The 25,927-nt window shown below is 33.6% G+C and overlaps 3 protein-coding genes across 7 annotated transcripts; 2 read left to right on the top strand and 1 right to left on the bottom strand.

Moving 5' to 3' along the window:
* The first annotated feature begins 1,295 nt into the window (after nucleotides 1-1,295).
* Nucleotides 1,296-5,869, top strand: LOC104902601 (monooxygenase 1). Of its 2 annotated transcripts, XM_010690429.4 has the most exons (6): nucleotides 1,296-1,860; nucleotides 2,234-2,380; nucleotides 2,482-2,532; nucleotides 3,674-3,845; nucleotides 4,609-4,837; nucleotides 5,076-5,869. In XM_010690429.4, the coding sequence occupies exons 1-6, from the start codon at nucleotides 1,754-1,756 to the stop codon at nucleotides 5,597-5,599; spliced, it is 1,230 nt and encodes a 409-aa protein (XP_010688731.2). In that variant the 5' UTR covers nucleotides 1,296-1,753; the 3' UTR covers nucleotides 5,600-5,869. The 2 variants fall into 2 exon arrangements, with proteins under 2 accessions (XP_010688731.2, XP_048492446.1); XM_048636489.2 differs by lacking the exons at nucleotides 1,296-1,860; nucleotides 2,234-2,380; nucleotides 2,482-2,532 and adding an exon at nucleotides 2,548-3,606.
* Nucleotides 5,870-8,488: 2,619 nt separating this feature from the next.
* On the top strand, nucleotides 8,489-13,992 carry LOC104902600 (monooxygenase 1). Of its 4 annotated transcripts, none has more exons than XM_048636176.2 (7): nucleotides 8,489-8,692; nucleotides 9,312-9,480; nucleotides 10,044-10,190; nucleotides 10,604-10,651; nucleotides 11,501-11,669; nucleotides 12,129-12,357; nucleotides 13,309-13,992. In XM_048636176.2, exons 2-7 carry the CDS (start codon nucleotides 9,401-9,403, stop codon nucleotides 13,842-13,844), a joined length of 1,209 nt encoding a protein of 402 aa, XP_048492133.1. In that variant the 5' UTR covers nucleotides 8,489-8,692; nucleotides 9,312-9,400; the 3' UTR covers nucleotides 13,845-13,992. The 4 variants fall into 4 exon arrangements, with proteins under 4 accessions (XP_048492133.1, XP_048492134.1, XP_010688728.2 ...); XM_048636177.2 differs by having other exon boundaries at nucleotides 8,490-8,692; nucleotides 9,366-9,480; nucleotides 13,312-13,992; XM_010690426.3 differs by having other exon boundaries at nucleotides 8,490-8,692; nucleotides 9,366-9,480.
* Nucleotides 13,993-18,757: 4,765 nt separating this feature from the next.
* On the bottom strand, nucleotides 18,758-24,079 carry LOC104902599 (protein BEARSKIN2). Its single transcript, XM_010690424.3, has 3 exons — nucleotides 23,804-24,079; nucleotides 20,832-21,112; nucleotides 18,758-19,520 (listed from the first exon to the last, which is right to left on the bottom strand). The coding sequence occupies exons 1-3, from the start codon at nucleotides 23,967-23,969 to the stop codon at nucleotides 18,930-18,932; spliced, it is 1,038 nt and encodes a 345-aa protein (XP_010688726.2). The 5' UTR covers nucleotides 23,970-24,079; the 3' UTR covers nucleotides 18,758-18,929.
* Nucleotides 24,080-25,927: the final 1,848 nt, after the last annotated feature.

Here is a 25,927-nt window from a genome sequence, read left to right as displayed (position 1 = left end):
TTCTTTTCTTCTTACAACCATTTAATGATTTTTTTTATAAAAATAAAAAAATGGTAATAATTACTATCCCAACAACAGTAATTTTTCCTTATTTATAAAATGAGCCTAATATTGGATATATTTCATACACAAAATCTACTATCTTTATTTAATTTATATAATAAGATATTAGCATTCAAAATTATTATTTTTTTTTAAAAAAAATTCCACATTACACAAATTATGAAAAAGATATTTTTTTTGTAATTATATTTAATTTACATGAATAATTTTATTTATATAACTTTAATCATAGTATAAAATGAGGTTCATTTATTGATATGAAGACCACAAAACAATGAAAAGTTGAATGGAGAGCTCTTTAAAAAGTTTTATTGTTGGGTGTTTTTAGACATAATTCTTGAGAGTAGCTTGATTAGAGAGAATAGATGTGAGAGAGTGGAGAGCCATTTGGAGAGCCATGTATCATTGTACATGCTCTTAGAGAGGTATGGAAAAGAAAGCATTGCTGAACCTATCCAATGTGCAAACAGGCCACTCTGCGAGCAAACTAAGCATTGCTAAACCCGATTTTGACCCGAAAGGTCCGCTCATTTTGGCCCCGAAATAGCGGGCTTTGGGCACAATGTTTTGGCCCGGCCCGATCAATGGACATTTTTCTAAGGTGCGGCCCGATCCGAACCCGACCCACGATCAACTCTAGCCCGGACCATGCATCGAGTAATTATAACTTTTATTTATCAATATCTTTCTTAATTGGTCTAGTGGTTGAAATCTTAATATCATGAGATCAAATTTTATACCACGTGACGCAATTTCTTGTTTAGAAACGTCTTTTAATATATCAATATAGATATAGAATATATTACTTCACTTCAATTTTATTCAGTTCAATTTTCGGTTGATTTCAATTTTTGGTGGGAAGAACAAACTTCAAGCACAATTGTTTTTGGCAAGAAGGGAGCGGTTAATGTGATAATACTTCATCCGTTTCAAAATAGTTGGATCATTTTCTTTTTCACCTTTGTCGAGACGCTTTTTTGAATGTTAATATTTTTAATTGCATATAAGTAAAAATTATAAAAAATTGATATTTGAAATCCTCCTATTGAGACGAATTTAACAAGATTTCACCTGAGTATGTTTTTTATATAAATTGTGGCCAAATGTCAAATGGTGCTAACTATTTTGAAACTACAATTTGCACTATCCGTTGGTGAAAGTTACCATCTTTAATTGGGTTGTTTCCTGCTTTTCTTCTTCAAAGGTCTGTCTTCTTTTCTCCTCTTAAATACAATTTGATATGATCACTCCTCTTTTTTTAAGTATTTCTCATTTGACTTGTGTGTTTAATTTTTGTGGGTTGGTTTGTAATACTAACTATATTATTTTTCTTGCTTAATCTTGTCAAAATTGTGTATTTTTCTGATACAATTTGACCCAATTAAACTCTTTCTACATGTTAGGGATTTCTTTTAGAATTACATTAAAATCAATTTTTTTTTTCTTTTTATTATTAAATTAGGTGTCTTGCTGTCATCAAATTTATCTGGGTCCTTTTTTCTGTGTAATGGGTTTGTTAATGGATGAGGATTCCAGGAAAGTGACTTTCTTATTAATATGTTGATGATATCAGGAGTGACGATTTATGCTTAAAAAATTCTGACAGAAAAGCTAGTTGATACTACTATAATCTAAATTATACTATATGTAATGGTAGCATAGTTATTCTCATGATTTACCCAGATATCATATGTTATTGAAATTTGTAGAGAGAGAGATGGCTAATGTGGAAGAGATAGATATAGTGATTGTTGGTGGAGGAATTTGTGGCTTAGCTACAGCTCTTGCTCTCCATAGGTTCTTTTTACTTCTCCTGTGTTTTTTCATTTCCTCATAAACTTCATTCACTAGTTTACTTGTGGCCCAGTTGAGCCCATTGCGCGCCTTACAATGGGCGCGCAATGGGCTGCTAGGAACAAGTACTTGATTCTTGTTAAGTCATATCATTGATTAGAAGTGTGCAGCCAAATTTATCTAGTTTAGCTTGGTACTTTTATTCAAATGAATGTTGTGATTCAATGATATCTACTAGCTTTTAGTTTGGTTGATTACGAAAAAGCAACATAAATTTTCATGCTGTATAAAAGAGAGTGGAGGATTGTTGAAATATTGAATGGTTTAAATGTGAAGTTGGCTACTGAAACAGAATGTTTATTTTGTTTGTATGCAGGAAAGGTATTAAGAGTGTGGTGTTGGAGAGGTCTGATACACTGCGAGCGACAGGAGCTGCTATTGGTGTTTTCCCTAATGGCTGGCGTGCCCTTCACCAGCTTGGTCTTGACTCCATTCTTCAATCAACTGCTATTCCATTCCAAAGGTGATGAATGATTGTATAACTGAAATGCAATTAACTTGTATTCAAATCCCTTATTTCTTTAACTTGAGTGTTTTTGTCTAACACCCTTATGTGTCCTACAGGGCAGTTGATGTTTTGGCTGACAAGGGTGTTGTACGAGAAACACTCTTAAGGTAATATTCACAATTTGTGTAATTGTGTCTCATTAATAGCACGGGGAGGGAAGGATACTAACAACTGTTTGTGGCTCCGTGAAAACTGAACTGTGCACTCTAGGACATCTCTGTTTCATAAATACTTTCTCTTTTGTGATATTTGACACAACAGTTTGAGTTCATACTTGTTAACTCTTTTTCCATGCTTCTCGTTATGCTCGCATTACCAAGATTTGCATCTATCAGATAATCATAATTCAGACCACTAGAATCATCCATTTTAGTATAGGACGGCAACATACATGGACACTATTTATTTCTCTGGATAGAGGGAATCCTATATCTCTAACAAAGCACACTATGTTTTTAGCACAACTAACCTTTATAATGAATTAGGTCAAGCTACTGTGAAATCTTCTAAACCTTTGGATAGCGTCAAATATCCTCTAACTCGTATGCCAGCTTTACATAGGCGTTGTTGGTAGTGAGTTTTTGCTAAGCTTTTAGTGGTTTGGAGGCAGATTAGAGGTTGGAGCAACCAATTTCGCTATTGGTTTGTAGTAAGGATTGTGCAACTAATATTGAAAAAGCCCTTCAGCCTAAAATTTTGGGATAATGATGAAGGATAGGAAATCAGTTTGTAAACATACTAGCTTACCCCCAAATTCTGTAATATAGAAGCATATTTATGCTCTTCTATGTAATCTTATATCCATCATATTCTAACTAGCTTACTCTGCCGAACACTTTTTAAGCAAACCACCAATTCAGTAAGCTGGTCAGATAAGATAATACAATAAGCTAGTCAGATCAATCAATAGATCCCTTCCAACTAATTACTAACTGCTAATTGCCAAGCAGGAGTATAATGCCATTGTTTGGAATTTTTGTTGCTCAAATTGGAAGATCTTTAATTATTTCTAAGATTCAGATGTATTTGGTATTTATACAATCTATGTTATGCTATTGTATGAGTTTCATGATGGATAACTCTACAAGTGAAGTCATGGCACTCAGCTCAAAGGAAGGAAAACAAGCTACTAATGGAGATTTTGGATCTGGTGCTACTAAATGGGATTACAATACAGCAAAGTTCGTATATGCTTTGCATAACAGAAAGATAAAGAAGAATGCTGAAATTAATTTTTTATTTTTACAGTGAAGGCGGGGAAGCTCGTTGCTTAAGGAGAAGTGATCTTGTTGATGCCCTAGCCAATGCACTACCATCAGAGACAATACGTTTTGGCTGCCAACTTGTATCTGTGAACATCGAAGGATCAAGTTCATATGCAGCTCTTCAACTCCATGATGGGAGCTTAATCAAGGCTAAGGTATTTCAGTTGCTGCTATAGACTCCCATGTGCATTAGAGATATTTAATTGTATTATATGGTTTAAAGTTGCAATTGTGGTAATCACTGCGGTAACTGTCAGTCTATCATGAACTCTGTGATGTCGTAATTATTGCAGCATTTTTTTATATTGCTCATATCAATTTTATATGCCTTTTATCAGCCTGTATAGCTCTTATAGAGCGCTTTATTGGTTTTGTACTGGCCCAGTCCCTTTTATAATTCGGCAAGTTTTAGTTCAAAAAGCTGAAGAATTTATTCGTGATTAGCCAATATTGAGAACCATATTATATGCATTTCTCGTTATTGCACAGTAGACCTTGCGAAGTTGAGAACCATATTGTATGCATTTCTCGTTATTGCACAGTAGACCTTGCATAGTTGCATTGGGATCAAAGGTATCTAGTTATTCCATTTTGTAAAGGTCTTTTTATGTATTTGGCTCCAAAAGAAACTGTCACATGCATGTATGTATGCTGGAAAATTGGAATGTCTATTAACCAATAGGGATGCTCTTAAGTTAAATGAGGAGTTAACATTACTTCAGATTTCTCCGAGATCTGAGTTTCATTGTCTTGCTTTCATCATTGATTTGGATAATATTTCGTGTTTTGCATTGTGGCATTGCTTTTGGCTCCATTTTTCCTGCCTACTTCTTATTCACCCCTGATGTGGAGTAAATTATTTCTTTTCGATATGAATGTGCACTCAGCTAACTTATATTTACCAAAATGGACTTCTAGGTATTAATTGGCTGTGATGGAGCAAACTCAGTCATTGCAAGTTACATTGGCTTGAAGCCTACACGGCCATTTTCTACATGTGCAGTCAGAGGTCTGACTACTTATCCCAATGGTCATGGATTTGCTCCTGAGTTTTTGAGAATGAGGAAAGATAAGCATTTAGTTGGAAGAATCCCGATTGATGAAAAGACAGTTTACTGGTTTGTCGTTTTACAATGGATTCAAAAAGGTAAAAGAATCTAAGGTCCTTTAGGAAATCTATATAATTGCAAAAGATGCGATGATGATTCTCTCATGAAAGCTATTTTCCGCGGTCATTCACTCTGATTATGCATTCTACAACCTTTTCTCATCTCATTCATTCTCTTCTTTCTTTCCCTTGAAATCATATCCATGCTTGGAGAGTGTTCATTTTCATATCTTTGCTATCAAATTAGAATAACAACTCGTAATTTGTTTTTGAGCAGATGCAGAGATGCCAAAAGACTCTACGTCCATCAGACAAATGACATTAGACATGACAGCTGGTTTCCCTAACGATATTGTGGATATGATAGAAAACAGTGACTTAAGCTCTTTGTCACTCACAAGATTGAGATACCGTGCTCCATGGAATCTGCTTTCTGGAAACTTCCGTAGAGAAACTGTAACAGTAGCCGGGGATGCTTGGCATGTTATGGGTCCTTTCCTTGGGCAGGGTGGGTCTGCAGCTTTAGAAGATGCAGTTGTTCTTGCTAGATGTTTAGCAAAGAAGCTAAGTAATGCTGATCTCAACGGGCATTTGTCAACACGGTTGGCTAAGGAAGCTTTGGATGAATATTTGAACGAAAGAAGGCGGCGAGTAGTGCTCTTATCAACCCTTACTTACCTTAGAGGTTTATTGTTGGTAGAAGATCCCTCGTTGCTGTTGCGATTCCTGTGCATCATAATCATAACTGTTCTTTTTCGAGATCCATTGAATCACATAAGATATGATTGTGGTGAACTCTGAGGCCATTTCTTTAAGCAGCATAACTGGCTTCAGTCAGAAAACTCTGTAGAGACTTTTCTTTAGCCTCTTTGATGTTAACTGTAAATGGTTTATGCATTTGTCGTGTTAGATTGAAACGAGTTTCCGTCTAAAGAATGTTATACTTTCTCCGTAATAGAAAGAATGTAGCAGTTGAGTATTATTTGTAAGGTATAAAATATTCAATTATTGCTTTCTTTTTGTTATTGAGGAAGTATATATATATTCCTAGCTATTATGCATTCTAAGTTACTCCTACAATACTTAGCTATAACATCCGCTAAATTGTTGTCTTTACATCGTGAGAATGTCACATGCACTTTGGAATGTCGTATTTGTTTGTTATTTCACTAGGTTTCGACTTCAAGTTGGATATGATCCACTTGATTTGGGTAAAAACTAGTTATTATGCCCGGGCTATGTCCCGGGTAAGACAAAATTTATTTATTAATATAATAATTTATGATAATAGCACTTAATACAACTTAGCCTAGTGGTTAAAACTTTAGTATATGTATTAGAGGTCTCGGGATCAAACCCCTATACCATGCAATTTCTTAATTTTTTTATTGTACATGGATTAGATGAACTAAAACTCCCTAAGGAGAGCGCCACACGACACAATTCCTTGTTCTCGCACGCCTTTTAATATATTTGTATAGATATGATCATGTAAGTTTTGGTCATTTGGAGTGTGGTTTGAGTTCGTGTCGTGTAAACTGGATTGTGTAATTGGGCAAGGGTTATTTTTTGCTTGGACTATCAATCTATCATCAACTTTAGGTTAATATTCGCATTGTACATCTGGATATAATTGTACAAAGATGATAAACTAGGTATGCTCCTAATACCTCAATTTTCCTCACCTTTGATGGGCTATTACCAATCAATTTATGTTGGGGCTGATTTATTCGATGAAAATTTAAGGGGCAACTTGCACAATTGGTAGAAGTTTAGAGGGTGATTTGCCACTTTCACAACATATGATAAAAGTTTAAAAAAAAGGGGGGCAAATTTCAGGATTTTGAATCCCATTTTCAAATTCTAATTACATTATACATGTGTCAATTACAAAAACTGTTTTTTTAATAGGTATACGTTCTCTTTGTGGTATTCCACCTCTTGTTTGTTTTTGGTCCAAAGATGAATAAGTAACAATGGTTCTAATCGATAAGTGTCATATCAATAAATATCATACAAATCTAGAAATACACCATTTTTGATTTTTTTCGCTTAATTTTTATTAATTATTTCAATTCTTTTTTTTTGTTTATCCTAAATGGGTAATTGTATCAACGTACATAAACTATATTCTTTATTTCTAATTCGATAAAAGGTATACATAAGTTTTCTAGATATAAAAATGGATAAGCTAAAAGTGAATTACAGTTAATTTAAAAGTGGCCCCTTTTAACTTGTGTAACTAGTTTTTAGGTTCGATTGTGCTCCGGATAATTATAATTATAATTTATTAATATTTAGTTTAAAATTATAATACCAAACAGTACTGGTTTAGTGGTTCATATATCGACTTGAAGTCATGAAATCAAATCTTAATATAGTAATAAAGACGTTATTTAGGAACTTTTTTAAATATATTACTATTGGTTGAGTTATTTTGACTTAAAAGTCAACTGGTCAGATAATGAATTTATTGTGCACCCTATGCACAAAATACTTATTGCATAATTATTAGAGGAATAGACAACTCGACATAACATAACATCTCTAATTTCAGTCAAAAATCAAAAGACACCAATCTCATCTTCCTTAAAAAAATTCTTGTATGAGACAGGTGTACAATAGTTTATCGTATAACCGGGTAACTTTTAGCCCTAAACAGACCACTTATATAAAAGTGGCCCCTTTAAAGTAAAAAGTTATACGTCAAGCAGGGTAACTATTTATCTTAAATGAATTACTTATATTAATATAGAATTGACCCATTTGAAATTAAAAGATATCTTTTACTTTAAAAGTGATCTCTCTCGACTTGAAAGAAACGTAAAATTGACTTAAAATGAATTGATTTCACAATAAATTCAATAAAGACCTACTTCACGCAACATTAATCGCAAAAAAAAAAAAAAAAAAAAAAAAAACTCCTTCAATAAATGAAGCCTTTCCTTCTTCTATATAATACTCCCTCCGTCCCAAAATATAGTTCCCATTTCCCTTTTTTCACGGTAATTTATGCAAGTAGAATCTAAGAGGAGTATTAAAGATTTTTTGTTTATTTAAATAAATGTTGTATGGGAAAAGATGATTTTGAGAGAGAGAGTGGAGAATAATTGGTGAAAGAGCATTAATTGTAACATTTTGGTTGAATAAACAAAGGAAAAAAAAAATTTCAAGAAGCAAATAAATGATGGGACACGGTTTTTCTAGACAAATTACGGAAAAATGTGAAACTAAATATGGAAATGGAAACTATATTTTGGGACACCCAAAATGGAAATGAGAACTATATTTTGGGACGGAGGGAGTAGCTTCTTGGGAGAAGCATTTCAATTATTGCGGGAGGAAGTGAAAAAAGACATCGTCTCACCTAAATGACATGTTTGTTATTCGTTATGTTTCAAATTATAAGTCATTTTAGCTAAAAAAAATTGTTTCAAAATATAAGGCATTTTACAATATCAAAGTAAAATTAAATGCAACTTCACACTATCAAAATAAAATTATAGGTTATTTTATATGATCAATATAATATTAATATCAATTTTTATTACCTATGTAAAATTACAAATCTAACTAAAACTAACTAAATTTTTGATATGTTTACGTACTTGTAATTTGAAACGTTGGGAGTACTTTTTTTACGGTTGATAAAGAGTGAATTTTGGAGGGAAGGATAAAGCATAAGCCATGAACGTAATTCCATTTGCATTATCTTCTTAAAAAAGATGATATATTTTGCTTTTGGTCACTTATACACCCTTCACTATATTTCATACACCTCATCAATGGTGATTGGTGAGTGAAAAAGAAACAAAAACAAGGGTTTGACTTGCACTCTTTGGAGGAGAAAATTACTCAGTATCATCTTAATTGATTACAATCTCATCTTCAAAGGTTCATCTTCCCTTTTCTTATCTTAAATGATCTATTTTTAATGGTTTATCATTTCAGTTGTATGCTTATCTTTTATGGGTTTGTTTCTGTTGTTTTTTTTCTTTATGTTTTTGTCCATAATTCTGTTACAAATTGATCTGGTTAACTTCTTACATGGAGGGTTGTACCACTATCAAAATGTTGTGAAGAAAAATTATAACTTTGATTGAGTACTCCTTAATTATATGTTATGAACTCATGGTTAATTATTCTGATGATTTACCCAGATTTCGTAGATTTGGACAAAAGTTGGCTTACTACCTGTTCTTTTGGACTTATTTTCAATTCAGTTAATTTCAGTTCAGTTAATTTCAGTTTAGTTCAATTTCTATTTGCAATTCAGTTTCTCTCGGTTCAGTTAATTTCAGTTCAGTTCAGTTTCTCTCAGTCTAAAAGAACGGGGCCTACGTATCATTGTTAGCATAAAATCTTAAAAAAAAGAAGAGTAATAGGTATGTATACAATCTCAATGCAGGGAGCTTCTACGCTTCTTACAGGGAATTTTGCTCAATTTTGCAGGGAGAAAGATAATTTAGTTGCTGATGCTCTAGCTAAATGTGCAAAAATTTCATTTTTATAGGAAATTTTGGATTGTTATCAATTTGGGATGACTCTTAATTTGTATTATGTGAAGAATTTGAGCTCCAGGAAGGAAAGAAAGGAGGGCTGATGGCGGCTGCGGAAGAGCTAGATATAGTGATTGTTGGTGGAGGAATTTGCGGCTTAGCTACAGCTCTAGGTCTACACAGGTCCCCTCTAGTTCTCCTGTGCTCTTGCATGTATACCATTAGTGATTAGCTTAAGAAAAAGATGGGTTGTTTAATTATCGACTATTCAGCTTGTTGCAAGAGGTAAAGCTGGCGATTCGTGTCTGATGGGTTGGATTTGCTCAAAACATATCATTGTCTAGGATATAGGAATGTTCATCTAGATTTTGGTTGGTTAGTTTAATGTATAAATGTTGTTTTTGGTGACAACTAGTAGCTATAAGTTTAGATCAGTAGTGTAGTAGTGAAGAGAAGATCCGTTTGCAACTCCTTTGGAAATATTACCTGGATGGTATTTTTTTCCTGTATTTCAAATACTTCGTACAGTACCAAATAAGTTATTAGGCGTTCTTTTGATGGTTTCAGTCCCTGCGGGAAGGGGCCTCGGGTGTGTAACTGCTATGATCTTGCCACCTTATGTAGAAATAGTTGACAATACACAACATATAGCTAGCTTGACGGAAGCAAACAAAGAATTTGATGCTTTAAGGAAGAGGTATGGTATAAAAAGAAAAGTTGCCACTGAATCAGATTATCTAATGCAGGAAAGGTATTCAGAGTGTTGTGCTGGAGAGGTCCGATACACTTCGAGCAACAGGAGCTGCTATCACTGTATTCCCTAATGGCTGGCGTGCCCTCCACCAGCTTGGTCTCGACTCCACTCTTCTATCAACTGCTATTCCATGGCAAAGGTGATGCAAGGATTCCACTAATGAATGTACACTCAGCTGTATTTCAGCTCATCCGTAATAATCCCATATTCCCATGTTTCTTTTCTTCTTTTGTATCATGTTTGTATAGTAGGCGTTAATAGTGACTGCTTTGTTAATGAAGGTATATCTAATTTCATGATTAGTTTCTTTCCTAATGTTCATTGTAATGTAGCGTCATCCCCAAACATATGCGTTCTTCAAAATTCTCATTATCACGCTTCATACCACCCTTTAAAAGGGGTAAGGGATTGTAATAGAATTTTTTGAACAAAAAGAGATACTTAAAGGTGAAAAAATATCAGCATGGACTTTCCTTACAAATTACATTATAATTCATTTCCTTTACTGCCACTTATTGTTTTCATTTGTGTTTGACATCCTTACTGTTACAGGGCAGTTGATATTTCGCCTGAGGGTGTGGCACATGAAATTCGTCTAAGGTAATTTTTGCAATCTGAGTGATTGTGTCTGCGTTAGGAGATTGGGAGGAAAGGATACTAATTATTCTTGTTTGTTAGGCTGACAACTATCTTTTTTCTTCTACAAAAAGTCAAAAATTAAACATGCACGAGAGAGTCTAGAAGACTAGGATTTCTTTGTTTCATACTTGAGGATCCGACACGGGTACTTGAGGTGAAATGAAAAGTCCGAGCAACACAGTTCATACATACTTGGGGCTTTTGTTTCTGGTGTTGTCTTTATGATTTTTGACTTGATTGAATAAGCTTTTTTGTACTCTTTCTCTACCTTTGACTATACAAGCACGACCATAATCTGTGTCCATCGAAATATTTGTAGATTTCATCTTTTCCAAATTCAGCTTGCTCTGAATACATAACATCCTATAGCCTTGATAAAAGAATATTCTAGCTTTAATGAAACACATTAAAATTGGTTAGGTCAATGACAAATCTTCTAATCCTTTCGATTGAGAGGGTTAGCTTAGTTCTGAGGAAATGGCCAACCAGTTCATCTTTGACTGAATGCACAGTACCGACTGTACTCATTTGCCAGCTTTACATAGTATCATGGTTTGGAATCAACAATTGTTTGGAGTGGATGATCCCCTTTCAACATCCCTTAAATTCAAATTTGTTTACTCTATCTATGCTATGCTATTTTATGAGTGCATGTACATGATACATAACTTGAAGGAAAAATAAACTGCTAATTAACATGTTCGATGTAATTCCTGTATGGTATTAAATGGATTACATCAAAGCAAAGTTTGAATATGTTTAGTATACCCTAGAAAACAAAGAGAAGCCTAAAATCTAGGTATTTTTCAGTGAAGAGGATACTCGTTGCTTGAGGAGAGGTGATCTCGTTGAAGCATTAGCCAATGCGCTACCGCTGCAGACAATACGTTTTGGCTGTCAAGTTGTATCTGTGAATGTGGAAAAATCAAGTTCATGTGCAGTTCTTCAACTTCATGATGGGAGCTTAATCAAGGCTAAGGTATTTCAAGTTTTCAACTGCTGCTATGTACTCCTATGTGTGCTTGACATCCCAGAAACGTTTCTTTTCCCAATGGAGTCTAACAGTCGACTATTCTTTGACTTTGGCATCTAATGGGATCAAACTAAAATGATTCATTTAAATACTCAATTAAGGTTGTAAATTTGCGGTTGCAGATATGCAATCATCATGCCAAAGGTCTAGTTAGTAACAGACAAATTGTTTTTTGATCAAAGGTCTAATGGGAACCTGTTAGGCTGTTATCACTGTCATAAGGTTCCACATATCCAACCGGACTGACCTCCCAGCAAGATTTTGAGTTTAATTGTCTTGCTTTCGCTTTGCACCATTTATAGTATGATAGCTTTTTTTTCCCTTCTCGAATTCATATTTTAGCATTAAAGTGGTGAATTTGCACTTAGAACCAGATATAACTATATATACATAATGAACTTACAGGTTTTGATTGGCTGTGATGGATTGAACTCAGTCATTGCAAATTACATTGGCTTAAAGCCTACTCGGTTTCTTTCCACATGTTCAGTCAGAGGCCTGACTCTATATCCAAATGGTCATGGATATGCTCCTAAGTCCTTGAGAGTAAGAAAAGATAAGCATTATGTTGGCAGAATCCCGATTGATGAAAAGACAGTTTACTGGTTTGTCGCTCTAGAGTGGATTCAAAAAGGTAAAGTGTACAGAAATTTATCATAAACATACTAAGAAATGATGGAGTTAGTGCTTCCAAAATTAGCGGGATCTTTTTTACTACTCTCTTCCCTCTCTGTCACATATTATAACTTCAACAAGAAATTCCAAGTGTTTTTAGTTTCTTTATGAAGATTATGCACACAACAAATACTCTGCTCTCCTGACAAAACTACTTTGCCTTGGTTTTCCTGAGAACTTTTGGCTTACAGAGATGCCTGTAATATTTGTTTCTTGGAAAATTATGATAAACTGGAGAGTTCCTATCTACAAGGTAAATATATACTGAATTTAGGCTGCAAGAGCTGTTGGAGTTATCAAACTTGAATAGTATAGTTCAGCTATGTTGCTTAGACACGGATTGAGTGTCTACTTGGATACAGGTGTCCAAGTGTCCTACTCGGCTATTTTGTAGAAAGAAGACAAGTTTTTAGTTTAAAATGAAGTATTCAAGTGAAGTGTCGTGTCGGACACGACACCCGGCTTTTGAGGTAAATGAAGGTGTCAGAGTAACATAGTAGTTCAGAATAAAGAACTTTGTTGAGTATAAAGGTCTGGATCTGATGATGTGGATCTGCGGAAATATCAACTCTGCAAATTTACCATTCTATGATCATGATTCATGAGTTTGTTTGTTTCTATGTCCTTTTTGTTGTGGGCTTACACAATATTCTTTTTTTGTGTTCAGCAAACATTCAATAGAATTTAACTTTATACAATAATGACATATTTCATTGTCATGTTTGGCAACTTCTCTAAGGAATCATTACATGGAATTTCATGTGAAGTCCATAAGAACATCGGATCATAGAATTGCAAGAGATGCTATGATGATGTTCTCATGAAACCGTGCAATTCCTCTTGGTCATTCTTTCACCATGATCTGTTCTTATTTACCGGATTGTAATAAAACTAGTTTTCTTTTTTCTAGTAGATGCTAAGATGCCAAAAGATCCTGCGTCCATCAGGCAGCTGGCCTTAGACAGAACAGCTGGTTTCTCGAAGGATATTGTGGAGATGATAGAGAACAGCGATTTAAGCTCTTTATCACTCACACGATTGAGATATCGTGCCCCATGGAATTTACTATCTAGAAGCTTGCGCAGAGAAACTATAACAGTAGCCGGGGATGCTTGGCATGCTATGGGTCCTTTTCTTGGGCAGGGCGGGTCTGTTGCACTAGAAGATGCAGTTGTTCTTGCTAGATGCTTATCAAAGAAGATATGTAATGCTAATATGAACAGGAGTAGAATGCATTTGTCAACACAGATGGCTAAGGATGCTCTGGATGAATATTTGAAGGAAAGGAGGCGGCGAGTGGTGCTCTTATCAACCTTAACTTACCTAACAGGTTTATTGACAATTGAAGATCTTTCTCTGCTGTTAAGACTCCTGTGTATCATAATCTTTGCTGTTGTTTTTCGAGATCGACTGAATCACACTCGATATGATTGTGGTGAACTCTAAGCTCATTTTCTTGAAGACTAGCTTTGTGCTTTTAGTATTGCTACTGTACTTGTATAATTTCTGTATTCTTTGTATTGGATGCAATGCACTTCTTTGTAAATGCTGTATATTTGTGATTTTAATTAGTAATTGTTATGTTGTCATTTCAGTTTTTCTTCTTCCCAGCTGCCTTCTGGGTTTTTATGTTGCAAATTGGTCTATTCTGTGAGAATTTTGTTGGAACATTTATAGTTAAATGTGTTCGTATGTTATATTTATTATACTTGGTGTTGTGGAGTACAAGTATAATTAATAATATGAGTTAGAGGATATGTTTTCAATGTGTCTTTTGGTGTGAAGTGACACTTTGTTTCGAATATTCTCTCTAACTATCTCCTATACTATAAACAGGGATGTGTCATATGTATTTTGGGTGAGAAATCATTCCTATCATCCTATGGTACTTGCTTGGATAGTGAAATTCTCTTGTGTGTTTTATCTAAACAAAATCAAACTATAAACTCTTGTTGGGATTGTTTCTGTTAGCAACCAAGATTTAATGGTTTCTTCTTCGTATATCATAAGTATTATCGTGATATTCGTTGTTCTTAGTGAGTCGGTAAATAACTTATAGGAGAAAGTGTATCTAATACTGTGGATGTGGCGACGGCCGGCTGGAGTGGCCGAGCCACGCATCGAGGTCGCGGAGCCTCGCGTGTTAGGGGATAGCGCGGCAGGCCCTGCTGGCGTGGCCATGGAGGTCAGTGTTTAGTGAGGGAGTAGGGAGGATGGTGGAGATAATTTGGGACGAGGGAGACGAACCAAAATCCCAAATAAAAAGATGCAGGATTATGTGACTCATACTGTAGTGAAAAAGAAAAGTTCATCAACTCAGGCACATTATGTTAGTTGTGTAAAGTTTTGTGATAAACATCACATATTTCTAGCAGTTATAGCTGCAAGGAAACCCCCCCCCCCAAAGTCATTTAAAGAAGCTATGAAGCATGAAGAGTGGCGTGAAGCCATGGGAGCTGAGATAAAAGCTCTGGAGGATCAAGGCACATGAAAATTGCAACCTCTTCCTCTCGGTAAAAAGGTCTTGGGGAGTAAGTGGGTCTATACAGAAATATATGATGAGCATGGAAAATTGCAGCAGTTGAAGGTCATATTGGTTATATTTGGTCATCATCAGGTGGAAGGAATTGACTATAATGAAACTTTTGCCCCTTTAGTAACAATGACAACAGTTCGGACTTTCCTGGCGATTGCAGCTGTGAAAAAATAGGATATTCATCAGATGGATGTGCATAATGCATTTTTGCATGGTGATTTGGAGGAGAATGTGTATATGAAAATTCCTCCTGGTTTTCAGAAAGGAAATACTAATCTAGTGTGTGGAATGAAAAAATCATTGCATGGCTTAAAGCATGCGCCTCGGTGTTGGTTTGCAAAATTGGCCACTCCTTTGAAAGCCTACGGCTTTAAGCAGTCTTATTCTGATTATTCCTTGTTTACCTTGACTAAGAGAAACATTCGGCTGAATGTACTCATCTATGTGGATGATATGATTATTGCAAGGAATGATCAAGAAGCTTTACTAAACGTCAAAGCTTACCCTTGGAAAGTGTTAAAATAAAGTATTTAGGTGCTTTGAAATATTTTTCTAGGCCTGAAAAAATTGCAAGGGGGGCGCAGGGAATAATTTTTATGAGTCAACAAAAATATGCCTTGGATATAATTTCTGAGGCTAGTTTACTGGGCACCAAACCTGTTGAGTTTCCTATGGAGCAGCACTTGGCGGTGGCAGATGGTCCTTTGGCTGATGATGCGGAGAAATATCGCAGATTGATGGGCAAATTGATTTACCTGGTTGTTACTAGACCTGATCTGGCGTATTCAGTTTTTGTCACATTTTATGCATGCACCTAAAATGCTGCATTGGAAGGTCGCTCTGCGAGTGGTTAGATATTTGAAGAAAAATCCAGGACAAGGATCGTTGTTTCGTTCTGGTAGTGATCTCCGCCTTGAGGGGTGGTGTGATTCTGATTGGGCCAGTTGTCCCATTACCCGGAGATCCCTGAGTGGATAGTTTGTATTATTATGATATTCTCCTATTTCCTGGAAAACAAAGAAGCAACCTACAGTTTCTCGCTCGTCTGCAGAGGCAGAGTATCGTTTTATGGCTGCTATTGTTTGTGAATTAAAGTGGCTAGAACAATTGTTGGGTGATCTTGGAGTTCAGCATCCTGCGGGGATGAGATTATATATTGCCAGGAATCCAGTCTTTCATGAACGTACTAAACATATTGAAGCGAATTGTCACTTTGTTCGTGATGCAGTGATATAAGGTCTTGTGAGTATGTCCTATGTTCCTACTAAGTTTTAGTTGACGGACATTTTTATTACCTAAGCACTTGGTAGGACTCACTTTGAATTTTTGTTGTCCAAATTGGGTGTTCGCAATTTGCACGCTCTAACTTGAGGGAGGGTGTTAGGACTCTAGATTGGATATGTATTAGGAATATATAGGATTGTTATTCCAAATCTATGATGAAGTAGGACTCTACTTTAGGTTGTATAAATATATTCTATGGATGGATGAGAAGGACGACGGAAATTGATCTTAATCTAACAAACATATGCATGGAAGATCACTTAGATTATCCAGTTATTATTTACTGTTATGTCCATACTCATCTCTAACATGTAATGAGCTTCACTTTTGCCTGATTTCAAAAATGAAAGGCTTGCACATTAGAATAAGGGTTTTATTATTTTCCGCCCTATATTTTCTTATTAACGCCTGTGTTTTTGTAGATTTTCGCATCATTACTCGTAAGGTTTCCCCCTAATGACACTGGTAATAAAGCTATAAAAATAAGCTCGATGCATCATTATATTGCTTAGCGTACTAATAATGATATTCAGATTGATCCAAAGGCTAGAAATTTTACAAGTTCAAGCAAACAAGTAGATGTGCTAGTGGAGAAGGTTACCAGATAAGTATGTCGAAACAGTTGTACGTTTTGCTAGGGTGTTAAGGCTCTATTCTTTATGACTTATTTTTTCTATTTTTTCACTTGAATTTAGTTCAATTCCATAATTATAATTATTATTATTAATAATGTACCAACAAAATAACAATAAATTTAATAATTCTTAGTGTAGTAATCATTTAAATCATTGTTGTTATAATTATGATCATATTCATTATGATGATAATTATCATAATTTTTATTTTTATTATGATTATTATTTTTATTATTAATAATAAAACAGTAATTATTATAACAATTACTAGCTAGCTCTCATAGAGGCAAAAATTCAATGAATTTACGCTTATGGAACTCCTCAAATTAAGGTGATTCTCAGACAAGTTTCAACCAGCCTCCTTAAAACCCCAAATTATGGTCATAATTTACACTTTTCTATACTTTGTGTTCTCAGATAACAAAAGATTTTAGAAAATATTAAGAGTATGTAATCACACAATAAAAAATCTCGACATAATATTAATGGTAAAGGATGATATATGAGGGTTGAGGCTACCTGGAGCATCATTTGAGGATACTATTAGGACACAATTGGGGGAGGCACCAGAACCTTTATAAAGACTCTTACTTGGAGAATAAGGATACGGTACAAGACATACAAGGACCATTCAAGAGTGACCCTAGGACTCTTTCATGGAATTGAAATGGGGTCGAATTATAGATGCTTCCTAATCAATTTTCTTAGAGGCTGATATTGTATACACTTTCAAGATATTTTGGAACCTGGCATAAAACATTATTATGAAAAGTTTTCAACACATCAATTGGACTTGATCCCACTTCTTGCATGAACACCGGATGATGAGTATCATCGCCCTGGATCTACAAGAAATTGTTCCATTAACGATGGTAAATCCCGTCTCTAAAGGCCAATAGTGACGGGATTTTCGTCGCTAACCCGTCATAAAAAGGGGCCGTTAATGATGGAAAATCTCATTGTTAGCCCCGTCGCAAAAGACCTTTATGACGGTTGTTGTTTTCGTCTTAGGTTATTAGTCCCATCACAAAAGGCTTTTGTGATGGGATTTTTCGTCCGTCATTATTGGGTTGTCATTAATGGCCCAAGTCCTAGTAGTGTCTATTGTTTAATTGATAGTTAGGACTTAAAAAAATGATTGGCTATAGTTGGGAGTAGGAATGCTGACATCAATATTTCTTTAATTAGATCATGTCTTTTTATCTTAATCAATCCACGCGTCACTCTTTTAAATAGAGAATGTATGCCATATGTTTATAGATATATATTGATTTGGTCTTGCTTTTCTAGAAAATTACTATGTTGTTTAGACAAAGCAAAAGAGAAACACTTGTAAAGAAGTAATCCTACTCCTTCTCTATCGATCTTTATTGTTTTAGTAACTTTATCGATTTATTTTTAGGAAGACATATCTAATACCTTTTCGATTCATTTTTACTTGCAACATGGTACAAAAACTAAGGAGAGGAGAGAGGATGAGAAATAAAAAAGTAGGATGCATGTAATGAAAAGAGAGATTGAGAAAACTAAAAGCAAAAAGTAGTAATGTTACAAGTAATTTAAAATATTATCGTGAACAGAAAATGTTGCAAATTTGCAAGTAAAAGTGAACACCAGAAGACTTTAACTCCAAATAAAAGCACCACCTCAGTAGTCATCATTGACAAATTAACAAGAATCTAAATGACTACAACTCGATCAAAGACAAGGAGGAGGAGAAGGTCGTAGGCAGTACAAAATGTAAAGAGGGGGGATTCGAATATGTGACCTATCATTCACAGCACCTTAATAATGTTAACCACTAGATCAAGACATCCTTGATAAATAAATGAATATATAAGTATATAAAAACATTCACACAATTTCAATCCAAGTTAATCAATACACATTATCCTAATTAATGATGATGCAACATGAATCAATTGTCTACATGCAACAAACAATTAATGTATATAGTATATGCAAACAAATTGAATTTTGTGCATGGGGATTCATTAAACTTTACATCACATTTTCACATATATAATCTAATTGATTAAAAATCATAATAAACCCAAAACAAAAATCAATGATATATCACTTAGCATAACCCCAGAAATCCATTTCACCACGTAAAGAAAGTTGTTGTTGTTGGTTAATTTCATGTACCGTAGAAGACAAGTTATTACCCTGTTGATCACCATTAGGGTCATCTTGTTGGTGTCCGACAACGCGATCAAGCATCGTCCACTCATTAATTCCTTGATGATGAGGATCAGACGGCTCACACGCGCCCATCTCTAGGGCGGTGGGCACCGCCTCGCACGCGGCGGTGGCTGCTTGGTAGAGGTGGTGGGGATGTGTAGGGTAATCATGAGGAGGAAGAGCTGTTATTTGGTGAGGGTGAGAATAGTTGTGAAGCCCTAAATCAGGTTTCATGCTATAAAGATCAAAGGTTGAGGTTGGTTGAGGATCATTATTACGTAGTAAGAGATGATGTTGGTAATGAGGGTTATTAGTATGATCTCTAGGAATAAATGGACGTGATTGGTTGGTGTTGCTTGATCCACTAGGGTTGCATAGTAGTTGATCTGATGTTGCACTTGTAGTAGTTCCTCCTCCTTGATCACCTCCAATTTTGAATAAGTTCTTCTTTTTGAATACTCTACATATCACCCACCCATCTTCCTGAACATCAAATCAAAACTAAAACAATCAGATAAATTTTTTAGGTATTGATGAATTAGGGCCGGTTCGTTATCGTTTTCTGATTTCAGTTTTTTTTAAAACCAAAAACCATAATTATGAAAACCGAAAAAAGTAGTTTTTAGTTTTTAGTTGTCAGTTTTCGAAATCAACATGATTACTATCAATATGACCGGGTTTAGGTCTATAATACTGCTTATATCATATGATTCTAAAATCATAAAAATCAGAAACCGAAAACTGACAGTGATACTGAACGGACACTTAAGTATAGTGTTTGTTATATATATACACCAAATTTTCATAAATGGCATTTTAACATGATAGACTAATAGTACGCTACATGAGTAGGTATATATATATATATATATATTATATTATATTATATATTAATATAATTATTTTAATTTATATTATATATATATATATATATATATACGTGGTTTACTTTGAAAGTGCTTTAGTATGACTTTCAAAGTGTTTTATTTTGATGTGCATGAGAAAATTTCAGACTGTGATTTTGCAAAAACTATTAAAGGGAGGATAATTGTAACCGAAAATAGTTACATTTTTACTAATTCATCAATGCCTAGTTTTTTTCAAATATTATTAGTTTGTTAAATGATTGCGTTACCTGACCCTGAAAACAAACCTAATGGCTAATAGTATACAATCTAACATCTTGCAACAACTTTACAAGTACCAAATATGCCAACTTATATCTAGTATTACTTCTATACCAATTTATTTTACTGAAAATGTTCGTAATTTGTCAGCAAACCAATTATATATACTACTTACTAAGCACATGATTAGATATCAACTCCGGGCTTTTTTTTTAAAAAAAAACAAGGCATGTACAATATCAGATGTTGAACTTTGACTTTTAATTATTCTTAATTTAAAATAATTAAACATTTACTAAAATAATATGAAAGTTTAATTTTTGAAGATGAATCAATATATATCAATTTTTTACAATCTTTATCCAACATACTATTAGAGATATTAGTGGTAATAAAATTAAAATTTTGAAAAACCATTCAAACCTAGCTAAGAATTAATGGACTATCGATAGGCCTAGATATTAGCAAATTAGAATATTGATCATGGTATTTGCATCTTAATTAATTAAGTAATTAATATATATAGACAAAAATATTATTCATATGAGAGAAAGTACATATTTCCTCAAATCTGAAATAATTGAAACAATTAGTCTTTCATGCAAAAGCTTTTTGACAGAAATGTTTCACTTATTTCAAATCGGATGAAATATATACGCACACTTACACTAAGGTTAGCTTGAGGGTCGTCGTCAGTATCTTCTAAGCGATACTCGTGCATGATCCAATCAGTCTTCTGACCATGAGGAGCTCTTCCTCGATAGAAAACAAGTGTTTTGCGCATACCAATCTTTTTAAAGCTGTTTCTGATGCATTTATCTCTTCCTGTGGCTTTCCAAAATCCAGCATTTGTAGCTCTATTAGTTCTTGATCCTGTTGGATATTTCCTATCTTTGTGGCTAAAGAAATACCATTCATTTTGTGGTGTTGAACCTATCCTACACCTCTCTGTCAATAACAATAATATATGTACATGTTTCTATTAGTATATATATGTACACAACAAGACTTATAGAAAAGAGTTAAAGATGTAAATATTTTTATAAATATAAATAAGAAACACATCTATGGGAGACTTTACATAATAACATTTGTATACTTCCTTCGCTTCTTTTTAATTGCAGCACTTTGACTTTTATTTGCATTATTCACACACCTCACTTTTACCGTATTTTTTAATGTTGTTGGATTTTTTTCAATGAATATTTTCATAATATTAACTTTTTATAACTTTTACAAATACATAACTAGAGATATTAATGATCAAAGTTGTGTGTTAACAAACATAAAAAGTCATACTATTGCATTTATTAAATAAACAGGCCAGGAGGTTAGTATATAAGGAAAAGAAATATATAAGTAAAAGAAAAAAATAAGAAATAATAGTAGTATAAATAAGTATAATAGAAAAATGTGTATTGATCGATTTGAACAATATATCTGATTGTTGATTAGTAATCATCACAAAATTGTAATAGTATGAATTCGTTTTAGTATGTAAGATTATTATTAACTCGTATTTAGTTTATATTATTAAGTCAATGATTTCATTTTGTTTTTCAGTATACATCGTATTTAGTTTATGTTATTACTTATTAGGTCAATGCTTTCATTTTGCTTTTCAGTATTAGTTTTTGTTATGCTTCTCTTGTTTCAATGAGTAGAAGATTGTTAGCAAAACTTACATTAGTTTCAACTTTTCAAAATACTCTCTACTCTCTAGGGTTTCAGTTGAGGATAACGTAGTTATCCTAGTTGATAGATTATCATATATGATGTTATTATTATAATAAAAATGTAGTAATATATATAGGATATATGATTAAAATTAATAGGATAAATTAGGAGATATAAATCATCTATTAGACAACTAACCTTCATGACCAGTGTGAATGATCAGTAGTTGACTTGACATAATGATGTTGTTAGCTTGGTACTAGAATTGAGAATATTATGTTTATGTCAAATATTATCTAGTACGTACATCTTTGCAAGGGGGAAAAACTAAACTTATTACAAGGTTTAGACCTAAGCTAGTACAATTTTGCTTTTATGTCTTTAGGGGATATATATTGACTTATTGAGTTAAGGGCATATATGTATGTACTTTGATTCGTATTGAGTGTTGTTTAAGGATCAAGCACAAAATGCTAGAAAGCTATTTAATGCTAATAAATAAGTTAATTCATATATATTTTGTATCATTTGTTGGAAATTAAAACTAGATCTATTACAAGGGTTTTGATATTTAGATCTGTTTTTATTAGTAAGAATTTTGAATGTATAGATGTCATAATACTCTAATTAGATTAACCTTTTTTTTACGTTATAAGAAGAAGGATATATAAATTATGAAAAGCACACATATATATAATATATTACATACATTTTTAAAAAAAATTATCTGTTGGATAAAAAGAGATTCAGTAAAAGATACTCATACTGAATTTAAGAAGTATATGAATAAAGAGTTTGTCTTGTAAAAGACCGCCTACTTTTACATTAAAATTAGGTAATAGTAAGCCCAATATTAAAAATAGAATTAGCCGAATAATGACTAGGTTAATTTCTTTTGGTGACTAGTTTAATCCATTTAGTGAGTATGTCTAATTTTATATTAAAATTAGACCGTCTCTTTTAATATTTTTTTATGAATAAAAAGATAACAAGCTTAACCACCACACAATTAATATGTGCAATAATAATTATTACTTTGATGACCAGTAGATTTAAAATATAGGAATTTCAAGATCTCCATGAAATTTATGTTCTAATTGGTAATAGATCTACTTGTTGAAAATCCATTTTGATATCTTCATTACATGATTTTAGTTAATTACATTTTAGATTACCTTAATTTATGAAGTGACCCAGAGAATGCATTTAAGTTCTTCAACATTGAACTTTGATTGTTAATATCTCTCAAAATCTTTCAAACAAAAAAAATGTAATTGTTATATTCTTATAATTATTATAAATTGTACTAAATTTATTGTATATATAGTTGAGAGAAATTCCGGATTACAGCCTACCTTAGAAAATATGATATATCATGTACATGTTATAAGTTGATAAACTAGAACAGCTTAGCTTTGTTAAGGTAAATTGTTCAAATTATATAAGCTTTCATAAATATGATAGTATTCTCTTTGTGATCCAAAAAAAGTATCATTTAGACAGTCCATTTAATTAGTATGTAATATTATTTTTTTGAGAAGGTTTATTATTGCAAAAACTTGGATCAACTTCCTTTATTTCTCAAACCCTATGATTAAAACAAAATGAATGTTGCTCTCTTTTTCATTATATTATATATATATATATATATATAATTGAGGGATAATATATTGAATTCGTCAAATGAATTCCAAAACATTTAATCGCTAGATCTCAAGGATAAAAGATGGGAAGCGATACCATCACGTACTCCACCACCTCAACATGCATGAATTTTCCATAAATACTTGAAAAGTAGTAGAATATGAAACCTCACACTTATTTTTGAAAATGAAATAAGATTTAACTCTAGAAAAATAAATCAAACAATATTAATAGGAAGTTAATAATACTAATAATTGTAGTAATAATTGTACTAAATAATAAAAAGCTAGCTAGTCAAAGGGTAGTAAGTTTATATACCTTGGAGTTCCCAAGGCTCCATCTTGTTCAAATCAACCTCTCTAACAACCTCCATATCAAACTTCTGAAAAGTAATCTTCTTCTTAAGGTAATAATGTAAGAGCTCTTCATCCGTAGGGTGAAACCTAAACCCCGGCGGGACGCCGCCGTTACTCGACGATCCCATATATTCTCTCTCTTCAAGCTACTCAAGAATACTCCAACCAAACAACATGCAAATATTGTTGCACCAATGATTTTATGGTGCTTGAAAATGCAGTTACATCTTACATGAGAAAGCTTGTTATAAATTGAAGGAAAGAAAGAATAAAATAGAATTAATTAAAGACAGATAGAGAAGAAAGAGAAAAATGAATGAAGTTCGTTGATGTCAACGGGATAACGTGAAGAGGAAAAAGTTGACGGGCGGTCACGACGGCGTCGGCTAGGGGAAGCTCAGCTAGCCTATATTACTAGTATTACAAAGTCACATACTCACATATTCTTAACCTGTATACTACTTTTTCGTTCCATAATATAGTACTTGTTTCTTTTATACACGATTTTCAAGATAAAGATTTGACTGATAATATCTTCAATTCTTTATCAACAAAAAAATCTAAAAAGTTGATATTATGAAACTACACATTGACGCGATTCTAACAAGCTAGATCCCATATAAATATGTTTTTTTATATATATATAAATAAGAATATTTAGTCAAAGATTTTAAAGTTTGACTCGAGAGAGAAATAAGCACTATATTATGAAACGGAGAATATATATAAATATGATATATGTAGTATATTTTTTTTTAGGGGTGATACATATAGTATATAACTATGTATTAGTACGTTGAAATAATAGTTTTGTTTACTTTGTGCATAAAAGCTTACGTAAATACTACAACACCTAAAAATTTTGCATCGATTACGAGACAACTCACCTGGATTTTTTCTCATTCTTTTTTTGGGTTTTTCGTATTAAAATTGATCTTTCCGACTTTCCCTCCTTTTTGCCTACGTTTTGTTCACGTCCCTTTTGTAGCGTGTGGTTTTGCTTTGACCTTTTATACATTCTCATGCTCCATGCATCAATTCTCTATCCCTAGATCTCTACCATTGGCTACCATTCGAAGTCTAGAGAGGGCCACTGAGCTGGGTTGACTTGACCGGTTAGATTCATTCTAACCTTCTAGCTTAGGAACTGGATAACTTGGGTTAGGGTCCATCACTATCTCGATTCGAGCAGGTTAACTTGGGTTTGGGTTGGAATTATGTCAAAGGATCAACTCAACTAGAAGTTTAAGTTAATGGTTGGAGTAACATGAATAGTGTTTTATACTCTATCACGCTCCCTCACGCGAGAGCCGGCCTATCGGACTTGAAGTGTGGATGCAGTACAAACCTTCCTCATACTTGTCGCTAAATATTCCACTTAGATTTGATCATGTGACTTTTATATCACACTGCTCTGGTACCATGTTAATGTATCAACTCAACTAAAAGTTTAAGTTAATGGTTGAAGTTTCAGGAATAGTTTTATATTCTACCACGCTCATTCATGCGAGAGCCTATTGAACTTGAAGTGTGGATGCAACACAGACTTCCCTCATACATGGCGCTAGATATTCCACTTAGAAATGAGGGGTGGATGAGATTTGAATCCGTGACTATGTCACGATGGGTTTAGTACCATGTCAAAGGACCAACTCAGCCAAAAGGTTAAGCTAATGGTTAGAGTCCCAGGAATAGTTTTATACTTTATCAAATTGGGTCATGAAACTACTAATCTACCAACCCGTTTCATCCTTGCACAACTTAATACAGACTTAATTATTAAATCTGTAATTTTAATACTAGTACTTTAGAAAGTAAAAAAGTATAAAAAGCGAATTTTATGAACTTGTAAAAAATCAATTTGCATCACGGCCTAACTGTAATACCCTCATGATTTAGCAGAATACCCATTCTAACAAGATGCATCTTTCTTTTACGGAGCTCATTTCCTAAGTTACTCCAAAGTTAAGCGTGCTTGGTTAGGTGTATTCCGGAGATGAGTGACAAAATTAAGAGCAGTCCCAGCACGGCAAGCACAATAAAGAAGATTCGACTTTAGAGAGGGGAGCTACCCACGTGAGCTCAC

This window comes from Beta vulgaris, chromosome 9, assembly GCF_026745355.1.
Source record: "Beta vulgaris subsp. vulgaris cultivar EL10 chromosome 9, EL10.2, whole genome shotgun sequence".
Taxonomy (NCBI): domain Eukaryota; kingdom Viridiplantae; phylum Streptophyta; class Magnoliopsida; order Caryophyllales; family Amaranthaceae; genus Beta; species Beta vulgaris.
The sequence above is the reverse complement of the archived record's forward strand: the minus strand, read 5'-3'. Positions and strand labels throughout refer to the sequence as shown.

Excerpts from the sequence above, each read along its gene's own strand:
- LOC104902600 (XM_048636176.2), top strand. The coding sequence starts at position 9,401 with ATGGCGGCTGCGGAAGAGCTAGATATAGTGATTGTTGGTGGAGGAATT. Across the intron at positions 9,481-10,043 it reads ACAGCTCTAGGTCTACACAG|GAAAGGTATTCAGAGTGTTG; the intron begins GTCCCCTCTAGT and ends TATCTAATGCAG. Across the intron at positions 12,358-13,308 it reads TCTAGAGTGGATTCAAAAAG|TAGATGCTAAGATGCCAAAA; the intron begins GTAAAGTGTACA and ends TCTTTTTTCTAG.
- LOC104902599 (XM_010690424.3), bottom strand. The coding sequence starts at position 23,969 with ATGGGATCGTCGAGTAACGGCGGCGTCCCGCCGGGGTTTAGGTTTCAC. Across the intron at positions 21,113-23,803 it reads GGAGCCTTGGGAACTCCAAG|AGAGGTGTAGGATAGGTTCA; the intron begins GTATATAAACTT and ends TGTTATTGACAG. Across the intron at positions 19,521-20,831 it reads ACCCTCAAGCTAACCTTAGT|GAAGATGGGTGGGTGATATG; the intron begins GTAAGTGTGCGT and ends TTTGATGTTCAG.
- LOC104902601 (XM_010690429.4), top strand. The coding sequence starts at position 1,754 with ATGTTATTGAAATTTGTAGAGAGAGAGATGGCTAATGTGGAAGAGATA. Across the intron at positions 1,861-2,233 it reads ACAGCTCTTGCTCTCCATAG|GAAAGGTATTAAGAGTGTGG; the intron begins GTTCTTTTTACT and ends GTTTGTATGCAG. Across the intron at positions 3,846-4,608 it reads GGAGCTTAATCAAGGCTAAG|GTATTAATTGGCTGTGATGG; the intron begins GTATTTCAGTTG and ends ATGGACTTCTAG.